Source organism: Perca fluviatilis, chromosome 17 (genome assembly GCF_010015445.1).
Source record: "Perca fluviatilis chromosome 17, GENO_Pfluv_1.0, whole genome shotgun sequence".
In the NCBI taxonomy this organism is placed as follows: Eukaryota; Metazoa; Chordata; class Actinopteri; order Perciformes; family Percidae; genus Perca; species Perca fluviatilis.
Window position 1 is genome coordinate 14,678,697 of NC_053128.1, and position 18,740 is coordinate 14,697,436.

The following is an 18,740-nucleotide window of genomic DNA, read 5'->3' on the forward strand; positions in this document are numbered from 1 at the left end:
CTTTTTTTAAAGACAGTTTGTTCTTTCCCAGAGGAATAAAATAAAGTTCCTAAATACCATTCTCCATTAAATCTGTTTCATAATCATGACCTTCTCACTGAGGGGAAAGCCTTTTACTCTCCCACAACGAAAGGCAAAATATTCTCCCAGACCAGTGCAAGAGGCAAAAACCTTTTTGATGATGATGACAGTCACTCTATTATTTTTTATTTACAATTACATTTTTCATCTCATGCTATGAGTCCCCTTGGGGTTAGTAAAAGTATCCAAATTATTATTTAAAGCAATGTACAAAAAATTCAGGGACAATTTGGAGTTCTGATATTTTACCAAAGTAGAATTTGAATTGATGTAAAACTCTCTAAATGTATTCAAAGTTCATATTCTACCTCAAGAAAACTATTTGAAGATAGTTTGGAAAGGTTCTATATTTTTGAAATGTGTTATCAGGATTATACTATCTAACATCTTTGTGGAGAATATCAGACTTTTTTCTTATTGTGGACTGAGCAAAACGTGTGTTTAACAACAGGTGGTGCCCTCATATACTTTCCTAAGACAGCGGTGTCTCTCATTAAATTTTATGCTCTGTATAAAAGGTAGCCAGAAAGCACTGAGCAAAAAACTCTTAACTTTTTTAATGTGGTGCCGCTGGGCATTAATGAATGCATTGGAAGGTGGTTTCAAGGAAAAGAGCTTATAAAGTGGAATGAATATCTGCCCTCCTGTAGTGTATAAAAAATATCATCCAGAGCTGCACAAATGGAAAATGTCTCCTGAGGAACATTAACAACTCCAACATAAAGTTGTCTTGACTGCTGCTAATGTGTGCATGGGTTCAGCAGCGCTCTTTCATTTTAATATACTGACACTTTGATTGCTTCAATTCAACTTATCCTAGACTTGGCAAAATTGATGGTTACTAGACTACTATTACTTTTGTTCAGAATGGACAACATGCATGGACTTGTTGTATCCAGGTCCTGGCTTTTCATGTAAATTAAATTACAAATGTATAAATAAATAAATACTGTTGCGATGTACCCACAGAGATCCAAATGAAAAGGTAAGATTGGCACTGAGCACTCACAAAATGAGGTCAGAATGTTTTATATTCAAGAAAACATAAAGAGTAATTTTGTATTTAGTGTGATTCTTAGAGCAGGTACCCCTGTTTAGGCTGCTATTTTTGTTAAGCACTGGGAGTACTAAATAAATATTGTAATTGATTTTGTTATGAGCCACGATTTCATTTACCGTTTTGTTAATTGAAATCTGAGGGTGGCATCTTTTTCTACTCACACTGACACACAAACAGTTTTTTTGATAGCTGTGCTAGTGAGTTAAATTAAAGTATCTTACTTGATTAGATGTGTTAATGTTGAGTCCATTTTTTAAGTGATCCAAAGCCTTGTCCAGGTTCCCTGAGCGAGCTGCACGCAGAAAGCTGGTGGCTGCATCGGCCTGCAATAAAGAGGAAGAGGAGGACCGTAAAAAGCATGTTAAAACTCTACATGCAACAACTCAACAGTGATACTGTTATGAGCAAAAACACATTCGTTCCTCCTACACCAACAAACGTTACCAGCTAAAGACAACGGCACACAAATTGCACATCTATACCAACAGCAATACGTCTGAAATATCCACAAACACTTGCTCAACATCAACTGTGACTTAATCTCTTACAATAATATAACAATCACTTTAAGGCTAGACACAAGGCTATATGCAGGAAATACAATACTGCATTCAGGGGCCTACCTGCCCTCTGTAAGAGGCTAAACATGGCAGACTCCTTACAGTTGAGCTTCGCCCACAGAGTTTGGCAGGCGTTCATAGCTGAACACACGCCGCCACGAGCTCCGCTGTCTGATCTCAGAGGAAAGCTCCTGTGGTTTGTGTTTCGTGCGTGTCAGTGTTTGTACACCCACCTCAGAATTCATTCATCAGCCAATAGTGTAATACGGCTGAACCGCACAATAAGATGTTTCCAATGCCCTGAAGAGGAAATAGGCTACTGGGTAATGTACTGTACTCCTGACCCTGTCTCTGCACCCCTGTCACTGGCAAAATTATGTATCTGTTTGAGCGGTTATTCTCAAGTGGTTTTATTAAACTAAATTGCTAAAAGATATGTCTGCCCTTTTCAAATGAATGAGACTCCCCCCCCCCTCTCTCCTCACATCTCACATCTGTGCCAATGCATCAGGAGCCAATATTCTTTGTTTTTGTGAACCATGCATTGCATGAAATTTTATCTAACAAATAATTAGGATTATTTTGTCTTTTGACAGCCTCTTCCCTATCCACTAAGAGTACCAGTTCTATGTTCCCCCTTCTTTGTATGTTTGCTAAATATACTGTAAATGCTGTTTTTCTTTCCAATTCATTATTTTTTGTTCACCTACTTTCTCTAAACATCCCAGAATTTTCTCCTCAGTCGAGCTCTTTTGACATTTTGCTAAATTAAAGAAATAGTTTTCCTGACTTTTCATTTGACCGCCCAGATACTTTTTCTGTCTGCCAATATATATATATATATATATATATATATATATATATATATACATATATACACATACATACATACATACATACATCCACGCACACACACACACACACACACACACACACACACACATATATATATATATATATATATATATTAGGGCTGTCAAACGATTAATTTTTTTTATTGCGATTAATCTCCAAATTTCTATAGTTAATCACAATTAACGTTAAAGTTTTATCACATGAATAAAATTCTATTATTTTGCATTTCAGAACAGTTTTTAAGTACATATTAACAATAGAAAGCCATTCTTACCAGTGGATCTTAATTGGGAATCAAATGAATGCAAAGAAAGTTACTTTATGAACTTGACTTTAAGATTTGTAATTGTTTATTATTTATTTACTGTAAACAAAAGAAACGTGTGAATCTGTCATTATTGCACAATTCCTACAAGTACCTAACATAACTGAGATGTAACACTAACACTTTGCTTACACAGTACAAACAAAATGGTACAAAAAACAGATACCACAGCAGGACAATTGTAACCTTACGTTTACGTTTTACGTAAAGGAATGTAACAATTCTCCTGGACAGAAAAGGGGGTGAAATGACAAAAACAGTCAAAAAACCCCCCGATACAAACAACACAGTCCTAAAACCGTATGCTGATATACATAGTCAATATAGTGTGCAGTAACTCCTAAATAATTTTGATTACTCACTGACGTCCAGTGATCACTGGTTAATGAGACAGCGTTTGCAGCACCTTGCAGCAGTCCCAGTTGGGCTGCTTTCTCCGTGTCATATAGGCTTGTGTATGTGTGAAACTACTGTCCCCTTCGAAAACTTTTTAAAAGTAAACTTTCCATTCAGAATCTTATTGGCATCCATTTTGGCATCTCGCGCTCGCCATCGACTCAAAACGTAACATTAGCCTACTACTCTTTGGCCGGCTCGCAAGTCCAAACAAGTGTGTGCAGCGTGCTTGTTGTTTTGTTTCCGGTCTAGCTAGATCCGGTGTGGTGTTGTAGTTTTTCTAACGTTACTAGTTGTTGCAACAGCAGGTGAAAAAAACTACAAAGTTTGCTAGGCCAAAAAGAACGTTAATCTCGCGATAAAACAATTGACGCCGTTAAAATGGGTTTGCGTTAACGCCGTTAATAACGCGTTTAACTGACAGCACTAATATATATATATATATATATATATCTCAATACATTTTAAAGAAACACTTCCACCAAAAACCCATGTGGAATATTGTCAATGTCTTACTTTAAATAAACAATACTGACTGATAACTATTTATCAATTTTTATTAGAAAATACATTTGTGGGCTTTTTTTTCAGAAATAGCTGTCCTTTCACTAAACCACGTTATGTTTTCTACAGGTATATGAAATCTTTCTTTTCTGAAGCCAGTGTAGATACTAGAGACCAACACCAGCCCCAACGCCATATGGGCCAGGGGCGTAAAGTAGGGGCCTTCCATACTTTTTACCCCCTGACTTCTTTCTCGGACCATGCCAATTTTCGAGCTCGGCCTTCATTTTGATCTCAACTACACACCTGTAAAGTTTTGTGACTGTATCTTGCACGGTTGTCGGCCCAGGGTCGTAAAGTGGGAGGCTGTTGCTTAAGTATATTTACATGTACAGTGAATACTGTACACATTTGGTTGATATCCAATAGTATTCTTTGATGGTTTTTTTTTCCTCTGTGCCTCTTCTTCTCTTCTTGCAGCCCATCACTAAGTGTCTGGGAAGCAATATGATCTATTTACTATCTGTTCGCTTCACTTTGAACATTAGAGCCAGACAATACTCTCACTGAGAGACAGGACTTCAAACAGTCAGCGACAAGAGCCTCTTTAACTTACTGTAACAATCCAGGGTGTTGGTACTTTATGTTTTAGGTGTCACGTTAAGAAGAGATCCTTATGACTATTCTATAATTAGAAAACTATGAAAACATAATTCTGTACTACGTCTTGTTTGCTTTTATATATATATATATATATATATATATATATAGATAGATACATTTACATGATGTGCATGTGTGCATAATGTACAATGTAATTGGTAACTAGCTGGTTTCAAAATCCTCCTTATGTATAAGGCTTTAAATGGTCTGGCTCCCTCAAATATCTTTATTTCCCCATATATAATATACTCCATTGTTGACTTGAAACTGTAGTCTCTGGGTGATGTGCACTTTAAATAAACTTGAATTGAAGTTGAACTCTCAATCCCGTCACACTGCAGGTTTTAAAGCCGGTGTGACATCCCTTGAGTGTTCAGCTGCATATATTTCACAGTGGACTCCTTTTATGTTTCTCTTCTTCGGTGCTATGATGGGTTCATGATATGAACTGTATTACTGATCATAACCTCCACCTGCATCCCTCCTCCTCTTCCCCATGATTCCACACTGTGTGTGTGTGTGTATTGAGGCAACAACAGCATGAGCCATGAGCTGACCACATTTTGCAGAAAATTAAGAATCTTGCAGCCTCTTCCAGAAACTCATTCTTCACCAGCTCGTGTTCATGTTGCTGTCAGGCTGGAATCCATTTTCCTCCGTGCTCCTCTACTGTCTCTACAGATCCATCTCCCTCTTTTTTTTGCCACTCCCTCCATCCTTCCTTTCATTCTTCTCTCTATCACAGAGATTATAGCTGTACATCTATCCTGGCAGTTCACTTTATTTGTAATCATCATGCCAGTTATGCCAAATAATCAGATTACTGAAACCCCTTAATATGTATCACTCAATACAGTACAAATGATCCCTGCCGCTACACTCTGTACTCTCTGCCTGTACCTAAATCTGATTTTCCTTTTCCGGCTGCCTCTCCAATTCTGGCAATTTCCCTTCTTTCTCCGAATCACACATTCTACTTTATTTCCCCGTATTTATTAATAGCATCACCATTTTTTTTTTTTTTTTGGATCAAATAACCCTGAGTAGAAAAGTTAGACAGGATTTTTAAAATGAATCATTGCTACAGTACATATTACTCTAATTCAGGGACTGTAGGTAGATTTGTTTTGCAGCATGAATATTACATCCATTATGACACAAAATTATATAAAAAAACTTTTAAAAAAAACTGATAAAACATTATTAAAAATCTGATACAAATACTCAAGGTTCCACCAATCAGGACATAGGACAGGACATGTAACTTTCCAGAGCGGATGCCTTGGACATACAAGTGGTTTACTGTGTATTTGTGAAGTGATCCTTGGGCCAACAAGACCTAAATGTAGAGTTTGTCACATTATATCCCATAGCCTACTGCCTCAGTTGATTAAGAATTTCATATTGTGCGTAACATAGGAGATACACTGATTGTTTACCAAGCCGAATCACAGCCATTGAGCCAATATGATCTGTTGCTATGCAGGGGTTTTCCAGATTTTCAACTTTACACTCTTTTAATAGACAAACTTGACCTCAGAAAAGCTCTGTGTCTTGACATACATTCTGCTTCACACTTCCTTTTCATCTCAGATGACTTAACTTAAGTTTGAGAATGTAGGGAAGTGTAAAATGAGCAATGATTGGATTTCAATTATAAATTAAAGCTGTCAAGCTCATCAAGATAAAATTGGAAAGATAAGGGTTTGTCAGCCAGAAGCAGCAATTTGTGGGTGACTGCCCTTTCAAAGGCCGCATTTAATTGATTCTCTATTATGAAAAATGGACATGAACAAAAACCAAGGTCGGTCTGCCGTTTGTGACACAAATCAAGCACAATTTCTACTCTATACCAAGAATAAGACATTACAGATTAGAGATTGATAACTAAAACGGAAAAACAGACATACATACCATTAGTGTGAACACATAAAGTAGCTAATCTAGACAATCATGAATATTAAATGTTAATTGTCTGAATTGTAAATCAGCTCACAGCACATTCTAAAAATCACACCTAAAATACAAACGAGAGGAGACACAACAGCACTGAAAAAGCACAAATGGCTGTGACTAGAAACTTGATGGCAAGGCCACAATATAGCAGTTTTCCTGAACACAGCAACCACAAGAACATAAAAAGAAGCAACAGCAACACAAGAACCACTACCACAGTGCAAAAGAAAGTCAATCCAAGAAGTTATTTAATTATGTACTAAGTTTTAAAATCAGACTTTTTATCAAAAAAGAAAACCTGCCAGTGGGGCCAGTTACTTAATTTTACCCAATTTGAACTGAAATATTCAAGAGTTGTACTGATTCACTGATGTTGTCTAGAGGGAAATGTCCACATCTTCCAATATCAGTATATTCATTGGTCGTGTAACTACAAGACTTGGCATTTGTTTTGCCATGCCTTAAGAAACCTCACTCCAGCTGATTAGGGAAACACAGACGTGTCGAGGACATAAGGAAAGTGTACACAAGGATGTAAACAAACATCATATTTACTATGTTATTAAAGAGCCATATTCCTCAGGGTTCTGACAACCTCTCAGAGCCCACAATACTGACCTGACAGACAAGTCAGCGCTGAACCATATGAGCCTAGAAGACAACACACACTAGGGCTGAACGATTTTTGAAAATAATCTAATTGCGATTTATTTAAAAAATATTGCGATTGCGATTCGATATGCGATTATTTTTTAAGCTCTTTGTCTTCTGTATTAGTCAACAAAAACTAGCAATAAATCATTGTATAGTATGAACTTCACAAGATTAGATAGATTAAACAAGTTGTTCTTTCCTGGAGGCCAGGCCTGTATGTGATGGTGAAATTAGGTGATGCGTGAATTTATATGAATGACCTCTTTTATTTAACTACTTCAATCCCAGTAGTATATTGAGCACTGACCAAGCCTGGTGGAAACATTCATATGAAAGTCAGAAATAAATCACACTAAAGTGCAGATTGCAGAAATATAAAAACAAATGTGGCTTTACAACACTTAGTAGTATTTAGATTATTTAATTATTATTTACATAGACATATGTAAACATGTGGATTGCATTTTTTAAACACTGTCTTTGAACTTTACTAGACAGTTAAATAAGTAAAATATATACATCGGTGTATTTTCTTTAACAGCACAGAGAGGAGCTGCCTCCAGCCCTCCCTCCCTCATGAGTTCAAGTTGCGTGTCGTGTGCAGTGACAACGACGCTGCAAGTCTAGCTCAGAGAGGCTATCATTACGTTAGTAGTAGCATGCTGGTGTTGCTGTGGGATTAGCTAACTGTACTAATAAAACCGTTGAAACACCGTGCACGCTGCTGTGACAGCTCCCCGAACGTCATTTATCAGAGTCTGGTTGTTACCCCTCTCCGCCTGTGCCGTCTCTCCGCTCCATATCTTTATAATGGAGCTAACCGGAGCTAACTGCTAATCAGAGCTAATCGTTGCTAACCGAGCCTTCAGTTCTGCGTGCCTGTATTCATTAACTGCATGTGTGGACTGGAGCCCGAATAAAACCCTTACAAGTTTTAAACTACAACTCAGAGTTGTTTGAATGACAGAAATCTGCTCAAGGTACGGCGTACCGTTAGCGTGCTAAGTTGATGCTTTCTCTGCGGACTACGGAGTGCGGACTGATTTGCTCTCGTGAGTCACGTGACCAAATTGCAGCCTTTGCGATTAGGAAATCGCGTTTTAACATATCGCGATATTATCGCAAATGCAATTAATCGTTCAGCCCTAACACACACCAGCCAAGACAACACCAAGACAAGACCAAACAGTTAATGGCAGCCATACAAACAGAAAAAGCAATGTGTAAACTGGTTGAAATGAGGCAAAAGGTGTCAGGTGTCATTAACATCCCCCAGATTTTGTTCTGTATCGGTTACAGGTGTGTAGAGTTATAAGCATAAAAAACACTCAATACTATGATATCTTATAAACATATAACCTAATGCCTATAGGACAAATGGTTAATAATAGAACACATACATCACATTCATTCAATATAAAGAATACACTGACGGATCTGCTGTTAATAAAACCTTTTAGATATTATACTATTGGTGATAATTTTTTTTCAGCAGGACAGATTTCATTTAAAGAACAAAATGTCTTCAAACACTGAAACAAATGAATGTCACCCACCTCTTTTGAACATGCACATATAATATTAGCATGTATTCCCAATGTAATGGAAATTTAACTTGATATTTACTTCTACATGTCGTACAGTATGTATTCACATCTATAAGCGCACACATAAGGAATATAGATGGATAAGGGTTTAATCCCCAATATGTCAAATAGAATCACAATGACATACATTCTGTCATTTTCTTTGTGTTCATGATCCTGTTGTCATTGTGCCTGGAGTGTCAGCATGTGTTGTGTTACACGGCACATTTTATTTCTGTGTTTTAGTGTGGCTAACCCACACAAACCTCACTGAATATCCTCACAGTGAAATGCAGACTCATAAGCTTTATGCTGAGCCAAAAATAATCATGGAGACATAAAAAAAACTAAAACAAAGAAGAGGTAGAGCCTTCAGATGTGAACACCGAGGCAGAGAATATTGAGGCAAAACTGCAATAACCGCATACACGTGTGGAAACCAAAAGAAAACTATTTCAGATTTGAGGTTTGCTAATTGGCACCTACATTTTGCACACATGGTATGAATCAGAGCCACATGTGCATACATATGCTGAAACACACACAGATGGGCTAGTAGTACAAGTGACAGAAACGCAGGTTGATAGAAACCGATCTGAAAAGGTGAGTAACACCTCATGCCATTTAAAAAACACATGGCATTGAGTCACACAGAAAAGTGGGTGATTGGATCAAAATATGAGCTGTTATATAAGCAGTAGTTGGTGTAAATTAAATAAAAAAGTGTGTGACTGTTTTAATGACGTGGTATAAGTGTTAATAACATCAGAGCTGCAAAAATTCCAAATTTTGCTTTACCATTAATTGTCTCAGAAATAATAGCGATTAACAATATAATTGTCTCTTTCAGTCAAATTTAAAATTATTTATTATTTAAGTTTTACATGAATTCCAGGATACATCTTTTGGTTATATCACTGTTATGTGACCCAGATAATGTAATAACACAAGTACACAGCCTATGAAGTAAACCACGCCTCTCTTTTAACATAAAACAATTAATTTCTTTCTTAAATGAACATAAAATTAACAATCGTACAGTAATATATAGGGTTGGGGGATGTGATGGTGGGCCAAAAAAAAAAAAAGGTTATTTAATCAGCAGGTTTGTCAGGCATGTTCAATTACTCTGGCTTGAGTCAGCTATAATTAGTCGGTTAATATTAGAATATTTCAGGTCTGATTTGCCACTTGCTTTTGGCTTTCCCCCAACAAGCACAACATCGTTTTCTGCAGGCAGGACTTGGAAGAGAGGAGACATTCAATCTTTGAACATCACAAACTCTCTGTCCTGGAAGCATTTGGAGGTTTTCTGTACTGTGGGTCTTCTCTGACTGAAGTCATTGGCAGAACATTGGTACGGGTGACAGCTCCTGTCACTTCTGATTTTGAAATGAGTCCTCGTGTCACTTCCAGCTGAGACTTCTTCTCACAGTTCAACATGCATCTCATCTCCTTCACAGTGTAACTTGGTAGAAATACTGTACCTACTACTACTACTACTACTACTACTACTACTACTACTACTGCACTATATGTATTGGCACAGACAGAGTAGCCTATAAGTCTATGTTTGCTAAGCAAAACCTTTAACTATTCATTGTATTTAGTATAGAATTGGCAGAAAAGGAAGATGATCTATAAAGGTCTGCTTAAAAATAAAGACAAACATTATGCTATTTGTTTTTTGCTGGCTTAAATGATATTGGCTTGTTATTATTGTACCAGTATTTACTGTATAGTGTGTGTGTGAACCTCTTTTGGAAATGTCTTGTTCTTCGTGTTCATATCAAGAACATGGTTATAGGTGAGAGGTTTTAATAAGACGCAGATACATTTTGACACATCATTAGAGCATGACCATGGTTGCATAATTCCGGGAAAGTTGGAAACTTTCCATGGGAATTAACGTGAATATATGGGAATTAATGGGAATAAACTGGATATTTTTAATATTGCTTGTTATAATATGGTTAGATATTACAGGGAACTTAAATGTAGTTGAAAAAAGCAAACATCTTGCAGCATAATCTTAAAGTTAAAAGAACCTGATTTAATGCAACTTCAGTTGAATGTCCTCCCTATATGCGTCAATGACATGCACGCACGCAGTAATCAGCATAGGCTACTACATACTTGCCAACATTTAGTTTGTTAGTTGTTAATTGTATAGCCCACTTTTTCTCGATAGGCTGGAAACAATAAACAGCGCTGATGGTTATCTTAACACGCATATAACCATAACCATAACCACAGTAAATCAAAGGCAGCATGCTAGCTACCTTCACATGTTAAGCTAAAGGTCAATGGTTTGGGCTACTACTTAGGCTACTGCAGGGCTATTGAGGCCACACCCACTGGACAGATCACTTCTAGTTTGTTTATATTCATGTTTGTATAAGATGTTGTTTGTATGAATTACCCAACATTTCCAGTTAATTCTTGTAAATTCCCATTAATTCCCATAATTTCCATTAATTCCCATGAAAGTTTCCAAAATTCCCTAGCTTAACTTTCCATGGAAAGCTTGCAGAAAGTTTCCGGAAATTTACCGGAAAATCTCCGCCCCTTTGCAACCCTAGGCATGACTCTTATTCGCATTGTGATAATTTTTGTAAAATGAACTTAAAAAATAGTCAACCCTTATATCTTCATTATGTGATTTCAATTTAAAAAATAACTTACAACTGCTATGCTAATAACAAGAAGCTTGACTGCAACAAAAAAACTACAGATGATAAAAATTATGAGAAATGATTTGTATGCCAAATGCATGTATTTATCCAGTAATATTTGAGGACCTTAATTTAGCCATGGGACCTTGGAAATGATTTAAACTTAAATACATACTACATAATACTATTAAAACCGATTTCTAATTGTTTCTAAGTCTGTCATCTTTACTGCTGAAAACAGCACACATTGGTTTATCAATTTGAGTATCTGTAAGAAATTCAAAACTTTTGATTTCACTGTCTACATCACTGGGGAGAGGGGAAGGAGTGAGATGCAAACAGGAGGGGAGAGAAAAACAAACAAAGAAAGGAGTAAAAAAGTAAAAATGTCATTATCCTGAGACATCTTCCAACCCATCTCTACAGAGAGATCTAGCTAGTAGAGTAGGTACAGTAGTCTGTATGTTGCATGAACTGACACAGCATATTTTGGGTGTATTATGACTGGTGGACAGCCAAATATCACAAGTGTAGGTGAAAAAATTGTGGCTGTTTGTCATTGTGAGCATAAACACAAAACTCATTCACATAATGCTAAAAAAAATGCACATGAAGACAAATTACCTACAAACTCAAACGAGCTCAAACTCAAAGTAAAAATAGATACATAGACGCCACAGTATGTTAGTGTTGGCACGAACAGGGAGGGAGATAGATCACAGTAATGAACCCTCATGGGTTTAAACAAAAGACCCACTTCTACCACAAAAGACAGATAGATTCTCAAGCAAATTCACACACACGTTAAATAGAGGGAGACACAAAATCTAACAATGGAGAGTCCCACAGTAGAGCGGGTAGATATATGCACAAAGCTACCATACACAATGATTTGCAGGCTCTGACAGCAGGAAACAGCATAGTAGAAGCCTTGCAGGCCCCTGCTGGCAGGTCTATCTCAAAGTCATGAGTTTAAGTAAAACCAAAAAACAGATGTATGCGTGAGTTTATTTAGGTGTGTCAATAAGCATACACAACACTATAAAAAAGGAATATCTAAACCTGTCAGTGTCACTGCTGACACCTGTCACATCTATCACTTCTAAAATTATTTCTTCTTTCCCACTTGGTTCCACATCTTTTAAAGCGCCCATATTATGCTCATTTTCAGGTTCATAACTGTATTTTAAGGTTGTACCAGAATAGGTTTACATGGTTTAATTTTCAAAAAACACCATATTTTTGTTGTACTGCACAGCTCTCTCTCACTGCTGCAGATCCTCTTTTCACCTGGTTTCTGTTTTAGCTACAGAGTGAGACCTCTTTTCATCTTCTTCTTCTGTACTATCTTTGATTGCACTCGCACATGCGCAGTAGCTCAGATGTAGAGCATGTCAGCTAGCTAACTCTAGAGACAGTAAAAGAGAGCCTGTTTCTCCAACTTTGGTCAGTTACAAGGCAGGATTAGCTGGGAGACTTCTAAATGAGGGCGCACATGTAAGTAGTTCTTTTGTAGATTATGGTGAACTTGTGTGTGTTGTAGCAGTGCTTTGCTATTGAGAACGACGTAGCATGCTAGCGTTAGCATTAGCGTTAGCATGCTAAAGCTAACGCTACGAGCTAACGGTTGTGGTTAGCCAGCTCATTTCGGACTGTGACGTCACAGTCCGAGCCGATTTTGAACAGCTCACTAGGAGACACATTCAGAAACCGTATCTCACTCAAAACAGCATGGATGGATTTTTTTCAAAGTTTGTTTGTGTGTGGAAGCACCAGAGACACAAAAGAACACCCCAAATCCCAGAAAAAGTGTTTTTTTTCATAATATGGGCACTTTAAAGCCATTCCCTAATTCCCTCAACTTAGGCCTCTAACTGTAAATTAATACCTTGGCAGAAACACCTAGAGTTAATGAAAAGTGCTGATCAGTATAATCACAATGAAACATCTGATCTAGACCAGCAGTATTCTCGCTTTGTCAGACCCTCCTCCAAAGCGTGCTGGAGGAGGGTCTGGCTACTCCACATAGCATTCGGGGATGGGAGGAAAATGTGCTCTGGTTTATTTGCATTTCTTTAAACCAATCACACTTGTCTTGGGTGGTGCTGAGCAACAGGGAAAAGTATAAAGTATGTATAGTATAGTCTTGGAAGGAACTTTTTGGTGGAACCATGTATGTTTAAAAGTTGTTTTAGTAATGCAACAGAAAACTCAGATTGGACAGATAGTCTAGCTAGCTGTCTGGATTTACCCTGCAGAGATCTGAGAAAAGGTTAACCATAGTCCTCATAAATCGACCAGAGTTTAAAGGAAGCCCAAGGCAATGGATATCTGCCCTAAATGAGTGAATCCTACTACAGTCAGTGAGAAATAAGTCACCTGATTCTGACCTGTGAACTTTATAACTTTTCTTAGACAATGATTAGTGGTGTCTGAGAAATAATACATAAACAAATAAACAATATGCCGTGGTTTAACACCCTAAGTTAATGCAAATGAAGCTATAGCATAAGTTCAGTCAGGGAGACTACTTTTCCTTTAGGTCATTCATGCTGCTGTTATGCATGCGGTATTTTCTTACAATGTTTAAATATGTTCTCTCTGTTACTGTCAGCTGTCATTTCAGTAAATATTGTTGCAAATGGCAAAGCAGCCCTCCACTTCCCCATCACCGCAAGTCTTTGCAGATTCATCAGCTCAATCAGCCTCTTCAGTCTCAGCAGAACCATCAGCCACCACCATCACCTGTATCTGGACTCCATGGGGGGATTTATCTTGCTGCTGCTCAGGGCAGACACCCCTCAATTTCAAATCTCCCTGTATAGTCTAAGTGCTAAAAACTGCCAAGATTTTATTATCCCATATCAACTGTTATAATAAACATGTATCTTTAACTTATTCATTTCACTCTCCTGAATGAAATATTGCTATTTTGAAAAAATCTTTTTCATTCATATCTGATAACTGGTATTTAAGATTTTACATGTGACAGACAGGCTGATCAAAAAATGAAAGAAAGATCAAATTAGCATTTGACAACTTAATTCATGTATTAAATTATCTTGTTCATTGGACATTGTTTTATCTTGTCATACAGTTGTCAATAATTAATGAATGCTTTGTTGGGTTCTTTTGTGTCAGGCAAATTAAATAACAACAAAGTTGTGTGTGTGTGTGTGTGTGTGTGTGTGTGTGTGTGTGTATTTAAAAAGCTGCTCCACACAAAGTTGTGTTAAAGAGATGTAACGATAGTAATGACAGTAGCCTAAATTTATAAATGAGGTGTCATAATATTACATTTCCACCCAGAAAAGTGGAGATCCTTTCAAGAGCACATCTATGCCTGGCAAGATGAAGTCATAGCCCTGACAATGAAAAATCAATAGAGTCCAGCAGGCTCTACAGAGTGGGAGTTGATCCAGTATTGATGGAAGGATGGATGGCAAGAGTGTGTAAAATGGTGCTCCACAAACACATAGGGCTGTACATACTCATAAACACAAAAATCTAAATACAGGTAGAAGCACAGATGCAGGAAATGTGACTGAAAGAAAATTAAAACACTGTTTTTGATAGTTGTGACCATTTTTTCAGTGGTTGTTTTTTTCTTATTGTCAGTGTGGCTTTTTTTAGAAGCTCTCCAGATTGTACAAAGAAAGACTGTTTGCCTATGACTTATGTCTAACAAATAGTGCAACGTCAGATGTGCTTACATGCAAGTTAATCAACTGCAGAGAGCTTTCTAATCAGAGGTTCATAAATATGTTTGATGTCATCTAGTGTAGTTTGCTCCAAATCCTCACACTAATCCCACACTAGGCCCATGTGCAGACTGCACAAGCATACTAATGTCAATACAAAACCATAATCATGATCATAATCCAGAAATAATCCGCACTAGAGTAAATACACACCAACCCAAACAGTCTGTTAAGAAAAGTCCAAGCTTGTGTGGATGGCAGAAGGGTACTTTACAACAAATTGAATTTCTCGAGGTGCACGTGAAAGCACCATGAGTTTACGAGGTGCAATTAATTGCACCATTAAATTCCGTCAGTGTTGTCTCTCCGACATCTCTGACTGCGGCAGTGGCCATGGTCAGGGGTTAAAGTGGGCAGGAACAATCCGGAACGGCATTCCGGCACCTTCGATTAATTAATCTAATTGGCAGTTTCATACATCAGTGCTTCCTGTTATTTTAAAATGATGCCAAATATCCATTTCAGTGTTTCCCTGTTCACTCTCAGCAGCGCGCACCATGAGTCCATGAACAGGGCAACTGTCTGTGATGAGTTCAAACATCTGTAAAAAATAGCAGGACAGTCGAGTACTATCTGTTAAAGTCAGTTGGACAGGTTACAATCACATTGCCGGTAGCCTACCGGTTACAAACAGTCTCGGTAGTGAGCGTAAAATAAAACATTAGCTACACGGTAAGGTGCTGCAGATCCGGCGCTTTTAGCTGAGCTGTACCAGAGAGTAGGCTATTCCGTTAAAACAGATCAGTGATGCTGTTCTGCCGTCATTGTTCTCAGAGAAGTTAGCTGGAAGTGAGTGTCGCCCTGGTGTGTTTTTATGTCGACTGACTGCGTCGGACTCTTTTTAAAAAATAGCCTTTGCAATGTGGTAACTTAGGAGGCAATTTGGCCTTGTGTGCTCTGATTAATTTGGCATGCAGTTATCACACCAGTCATAATTTAGTTTTAATAAAAACTCCTGGCTGTTTTGGAAGGGAAATAAGTGCAGTGCAGGCATTTAAGTGGCACCAAAATGAGGCACCAAAATCTGTGTTGCCATTTGGTCCTGTAGATACCGGCCGTATAGTAACCATATTAGAACCGGTTTTCGGTACCCAACCCTACCTAACTCAGTAGAAAAGTATTTTAGCCTAAAGTCTAATTTCTGCAACAAGCTCCATGTCTACAAAGGGCTGCTTGTTTGAAGCTGCTCTCTATCTTAAAATAAAAACAAGCGTTGAAGACTGAATAAAAGATTAAATGATTTGTTGAGATGAATATTTTGCAGCACACCAAAATCCCTCTTTCCTCGTGAACCAATGATGAGACACATCAAAACGAGGATCTTCCTGTTGTCTTCTCTATCCCAGTGCTAAAACAGAGCAACTGAAATATTTATAGCCTCTGTCAGGCCACTGCTTTTGCAAGCCATTACAATCAAAGCATGCTTTTTTTTATTTTTACATATATATTTTGGTGTCTAACTGCATGTACATCCAACATGCACATGCTGTATGCTGATATTTGGGCAATTACTATATGATAAGGAGGTTTAGATCAAGTTGAGACCCAAATGTAATGCAATACAATGCTAGCAACATACACACAAATACATACAGCAACACACAAGAACACACAAAAAGTGTGAGAAAAGAGGCTATTACACAATTATTGCACACACATCTATAAACGCATGTACACTTGATTGATATTACATGACTTGCTTTCTGCCTTGATGATGGCATTCAAGGATACAATGTTACACAACATACATATTTTTGGTTTCAGTAAGTAATTAAAAAAAGGATTATTGGAAAATAATTTTAAATAATGTTGTGTCAGAAAGCGTACAAAGATGACCATGTCAGAATGATCAGTATGGAAATTGAAGCAGGTTCTGAAACTTTCAACAATCCTCACCTCTTTCAATGTCAAGCAGCCTAAAAGAAGCACTTAACATCCTCCGCTAAAATACATAATTTATTATTCTTCCATTTAACTTTGTAGTCCAAACCCTAGTTTCATAATCTACTATCTCTTGCGAATAATCTCCCAGATTGCAGAGGGAAAGAAATACACCTTTCTATCTTTTTACTAAACATTTTCATTGCTTCTCTAAGATTTGACCAGGTGATGTGGGCATGGACATTTTCCCATTTAATTTGCACTTCAGCCTGGTTCTGCCACTCCATGATTTCTAGTTCCTTCTTTCTTTACTACTCAATATCTGTTGTGCATTCCTGCCAACAGCACAGAAAAGAAGGGAGACACGAGAGAGAGACACACACACACACATAAACACACACAAGGATAATTAAGAAATGTGACACAGGGTGAGGAAGCCCTGAAATCCTCATTTACAAACACTTCATTTGCTCAGCTACACATCACATGTTACTCTTTAAACATCTCTCTCACTCCTTCACCCTCTTGCTTCCCTTGCAGCTTTGTGCAACATCTCTATTTCTCTCTCTCTTCCTCAACCTGCCTCCTCTCTCTTTTCATAACCTTTTTAATATTTATGGGCGCTGCAGAAGTACTATTGGCAAAGCATGCTGGGTAGAGTTGTCCCTTAGAGTCTGTTCCTGATGTCATCACTGTGTGCTGACATTCTGGGCTCAGTATCCAAACAAAAGTCAAGTTCCCTGCCAGCACAACTGATATCTAAAAATGCATTTTAATACACACAGGAAGTCATTTTTGAAATCAGCCATTAACTACATAAAAACAGGGTTTTGAGTGGACAATAATACTGAACTAAAATCTATGGTAGATGAGTGTCAGGTGTAGGGATGTGTACGGAATTCGGTACTCTTTAGGGTAACGACTGAATTACGTCGGTACTACCAAGGACCGATTCACGTTAAATCAATCGGTGCCAAATTTGGGTACCTGAGAGCGCATAAGCACAATCTTCTCTGTCCTCTCTGCATGTTTGACAGACAACAGGGCTCAGCCCAGACACACACACAGCATAGATCTGCGGTGCAGACGAAGTGGGGTCGCATCTGTAGCTTCTTCTACATAGTGAGTCACGGCAATGCCACAAGTGTGGTTACACTTTTCAAAACTCCACGCAGATAATGTTCGCTGCAACATAATCTAATCTAATGGAGAGCTGAAAGCGACATTAGTGCGATAACATTACACTTCCTCTGAGACAGACAGGCAGTGTTCTCTATGCCCTGGTGACAGACTGACAGGCTGGAGGTTGCAGACACGACAGCGTTCTCTATGCCCTGGTGAGAGACTGACAGGCTGGAGGATGTAGGCAACTTTATTTCTATAGCACATTTCAGCAACAATGCAATTCAAAACGCACTGATTCTTGAAACTTTGGCAAAAACAGGTTTTTGTGTCTGGGCTGAGCCCTAATTTTGAAAATAAAAAGTTGGTTAAATTACAACATCTGAAGGTATATCATTATAGACCAAGGTCTTGGCTGTTCAGCAATGTACCGGTGTCACCTCCCCATTTTGTATTTTTTTCATAAAATAGGCGTTTTTACAGTTATTACTTTAAAGGGACTATTACTTTAATAACTCAACAGCACTGAAGAAACATATTGTAAGCATATTCATTTAAAACAAATAAAACTCCCTCTGACGGTGGTGACCTTAGAACTGACGGTGGTGACACTAATCTGGTGACAGTGGCCTCATTACAACAAACAATTCCAAAATGTATA

At 37.8% G+C, this 18,740-nt stretch overlaps 1 protein-coding gene across 6 annotated transcripts in view; it reads right to left on the reverse strand.

Annotated features, from left to right (window-relative positions):
• ank1b (ankyrin 1, erythrocytic b) overlaps window positions 1-18,740 on the reverse strand; it is a 107,242-nt gene that overhangs the window by 38,679 nt on the left and 49,823 nt on the right. For all 6 annotated transcript variants that reach the window (XM_039779625.1, XM_039779623.1, XM_039779624.1 and 3 more), the window contains exon 3: window positions 1,363-1,464. In XM_039779625.1, coding sequence (XP_039635559.1) covers window positions 1,363-1,464 — 102 coding nt within the window. The remainder of the gene's footprint in view (window positions 1-1,362; window positions 1,465-18,740) is intronic.